Here is a 3,553-nt window from a genome sequence, read left to right on the forward strand (position 1 = left end):
GGAAACATGAGTGACCCTCCCCCCCCCCCCCCACCCCCACATACCCAATAAGAGAAGCACGAGCAAGGCCCCAAGATATTCTTCCAAGTACCAACTAATGTAGAATCGGAATTAAAATTTTGATCATTGCCAACTGAATGAATAAACCTCTTCCACAACATATTTCATGTCTTCCTCCTACATTTCAAACAAACGCAACAATGTAACAAATATAAAAAAGGATTTAAGTTCTGTACACTGATAATGCACACTTTTTTTGTACAGTGAATTTAACCGATAATAGCAGATTAGCTACCATTTTTATCAGACTACCAATTAATATTTGTCAAGAGTTTATCTGTAAATACCTAATAAGCGATCTGATTATGTGAATTATCAGTTATATAAACTGAAAATGCACACTTTTTTCACAGTGAATTTTAACCTATAATAGCAGATTAGCTACCATTTTTTATCAAATTACCAATTAATATTTGTCAAGGGATTTATTTGTAATTACCTAAGGAGTGACCTAATTAAATAACTACTATTACACTGTCAATGCATAGAACTTAAATAATAAAAAAATCACTTAAAACAAGCATGAATATAAATAGGGGAATTATAGATGAAAAATTACCTTATTGAGGAGGAAATTAGGATAAAGCTGCTTAACAGTCAAGTAAACAGAGCAACAGGGACAAGCTCTTTTGTTCTGTAAATGAGTGACAATGCACATGTAGCAGAAGCTATGTCCACACGCCGTGAGGAACACGTCTTTCATTATTTGCATGCATATCGGACACATCATCTCTTTGTCCACGTCCTCTTCCTTCTCCGCCGTCGTCGCTGCCAATGGAGGTGGCAAAGCTAACAATTGCTCCGATTTCGCCGCCGCCGCCCCTCGCGCTAACTCGCCGGAACTTAAATTCTCCGATTTCATTGCAGGCACGAAATCTCCCACCGAACTCTCACCTCCTTCCATCACTACAAACACACACACACACACTCTCTCTCTCGCTCTGCACAATAATAATTTGAATTTCCCGCAGGCGTGCACGTAAAATGCACGTAAACGCCTGAGTGCACGTAAAATGTAGCAGATTCTTTTATAACGGATTCAGAATTTAAAATTCAGTTGGTGCAACTTATTATTTTATGTTTCGTACGGATTAAGAAATCGGAAAAGAAGAGAAGGTTAGTGTTTGATTGTGAGGGTAGTAAGGAACCACGTCGAGTGGACGCTTAATTATAGGCCTCATTTTTTTTTAAGTAACACGTCTGAATTTCAATACACATCTGCATATCAAGATGTGTATTAAGATTAAGACATCTGAATATATTAAGATGTGTATTAAGATCATAATAGAAATAATTAAGACCGTTTGATTTTTAACATCTGAATGTATAAAATTTATCTTTATTTGAAAACTAAGAAATAAAAATTCAAATGAAATACTAACTAATCTAATATTCTATCAATAAATATATAGTTTTTTAAAATATGATAGTTGTTGGTGGTGATAGCTAACGGGTGAATGCCGACTAGAGGCGGTAGTTGGTGGTAGTTTTGGTTGATGATGGTGGTTCATGCTAGTAGCTAGTAGTGATTGGTAGTGGTGCCGATTATGATTGAGGATGGTGGTGGTGGATGGTGATGGTTAATAATAATATCGGGTGGATGTAGTAATTGTGATTGAGGAAGGTGGTGGGTGGGTGGTGGTAGGTTATAACGATAGGCAATGCCGGCTGTGGTGTTGTAGTAATTGGGTGGTCAGTACTGGTAGTTGAGGCGGATGAGTGTTGATTGTGTGTGAGAATGATGGTGGTCGGAGTCGTGGGGATAGTAGGTGGTGATGGTCGATAATAGAGGCTATGATTGAGGATGATGGTTGCATGGTGGTGGTGGTGGTGGTTGAGTATGGTGGTGGTGGTGGCATGGTGTAATGGTTGGCGGTGGCGGCAGTTAATAATGAATATGTGATAGCATCTTAATGAAATTAAGTCTCTGTTATAGATCTTAATCATACATACCTATTCAGACCCATTAAGTGGTTGTGAAGTAAAAAAACAAATACACTTAATGATTAAGATCTGAATAATTAAGATTCAGACTTTAAAAACAAACGCACTTAATATCTGAGATCTGAATGATTAAGATTCAGACCTCCATTAAGTGCAAACAAATGAGTACCTTCTAGAAAGCATATCGAGAAAGGACGGCTTGGTTTACCGCGTACATGAGAGTGTGTAATTAAGTTTTATAAAAACAGGCAGCTCGGTGCATAAAATATGTATAATTAAAAAATAGCCTGATACACAAAATATATCGTATTTATGCATTGTTCGAAAAAGGATCGCATCCTAAAGGATATAATATAGGTAATCTATTCTAATGCACATTTTAATGATTGCTCCTGTGACCTATCGGTCACACTAATGGCCCATTTGGCCATTAAATAATTTATTTTTTTCCGTAATTAGTGTTTTATCATAAAATTTTTAAACTTCACCTGAAGTTGAATTTTACAATTTTTTAAAAATTTTAAAAACTCCAAAAAACTATTTTATAAAATTTTCATTTTAAACATCATAAAAATTTAAAAATAACTTCAAATTATATTCATGTCAAATACAACTCTAATTTTAAATATCATTTTTATTTAATTTCACAATTCTTATATCCAAACGCCCACTAAATTTTTTATCGCTGCTTTTAAGACTTCCCTCCTATGTTAATCAGATCCGCGTTGAATATCTGCGGCGGTGGCGGACCTTTTGTTGTGTTTTCTTGTGAAGCTGCTCTTTAGTCGAAACTGGAAAAGTGCACTTTTTGTCGTGTTTTGTGATTTTAAATTAGACAATTACACATAAGAAAATGTAGTAGTAGTACTAAATAATTTAGTACACCTAGGAAATATTATGAAACTATGTTATTCTTTTCCATTATTCTCCTTTAACTCTTGAACCTTAGTTCCGAAGGCTTTTGCTTTTGGATTTATTGGTGCGTCTTTGTTTCAATCGTCATGTATGAGATAATTATAATGGATGTATCCAGTGGAAGTCAAGTGGTTGATACTTATTTCTTTTTGAACTAAAACTTTATATTTCTGAAGGTAAACATATTTTAATTGAAATCCAAGAAGTGCTATTAAGTACACTTTCTTTTTTAATTTATGTAGAGTAAGTTGTTGATTATCCAAATTTTAGAACGAATTTTTTGAAAAAATTTATAGTCTTAAATATATCATGAGATTTAGGCTATAAAAATGTCATCAGGAAAAATAAAAATAAAAATTAGATTATTTTCAAATATAATAAAATGTTATTCTATTAGAAACTCTCAAATGAAAATAATATTCACGTGGAACGAAAACAGTGCTTATTCTGTAAAACAAATCTAATAAATGTATTAGCTTAGACACTATCTTATCGGATCAGCCGGAGTTTATCACTTAAATATTACATCAGTATGCATCGTTTCACATATTAATTAGGTTTACTACTAACAACCGGCTGAATTATTTTCAAGCCTTATTATGTTCAATAATTTCAAAAAAAGAATATATATATA

At 33.7% G+C, this 3,553-nt stretch overlaps 1 protein-coding gene across 2 annotated transcripts in view; it reads right to left on the reverse strand.

Annotated features, from left to right (window-relative positions):
• Positions 1-1,183, reverse strand: part of LOC109242843 (E3 ubiquitin-protein ligase COP1-like) — an 8,260-nt gene extending 7,077 nt beyond the window's left edge. For both annotated transcript variants that reach the window (XR_002070451.1, XM_019409710.1), the window contains exon 1: positions 620-1,183. Coding sequence is in view for 1 of the 2 variants with exons in the window: in XM_019409710.1 (XP_019265255.1) it covers positions 620-964 (345 nt within the window). In the remaining variant the exon portion in view is untranslated. The remainder of the gene's footprint in view (positions 1-619) is intronic.

This window comes from Nicotiana attenuata, chromosome 2 (assembly GCF_001879085.1).
Source record: "Nicotiana attenuata strain UT chromosome 2, NIATTr2, whole genome shotgun sequence".
NCBI classification, from domain to species: Eukaryota; Viridiplantae; Streptophyta; class Magnoliopsida; order Solanales; family Solanaceae; genus Nicotiana; species Nicotiana attenuata.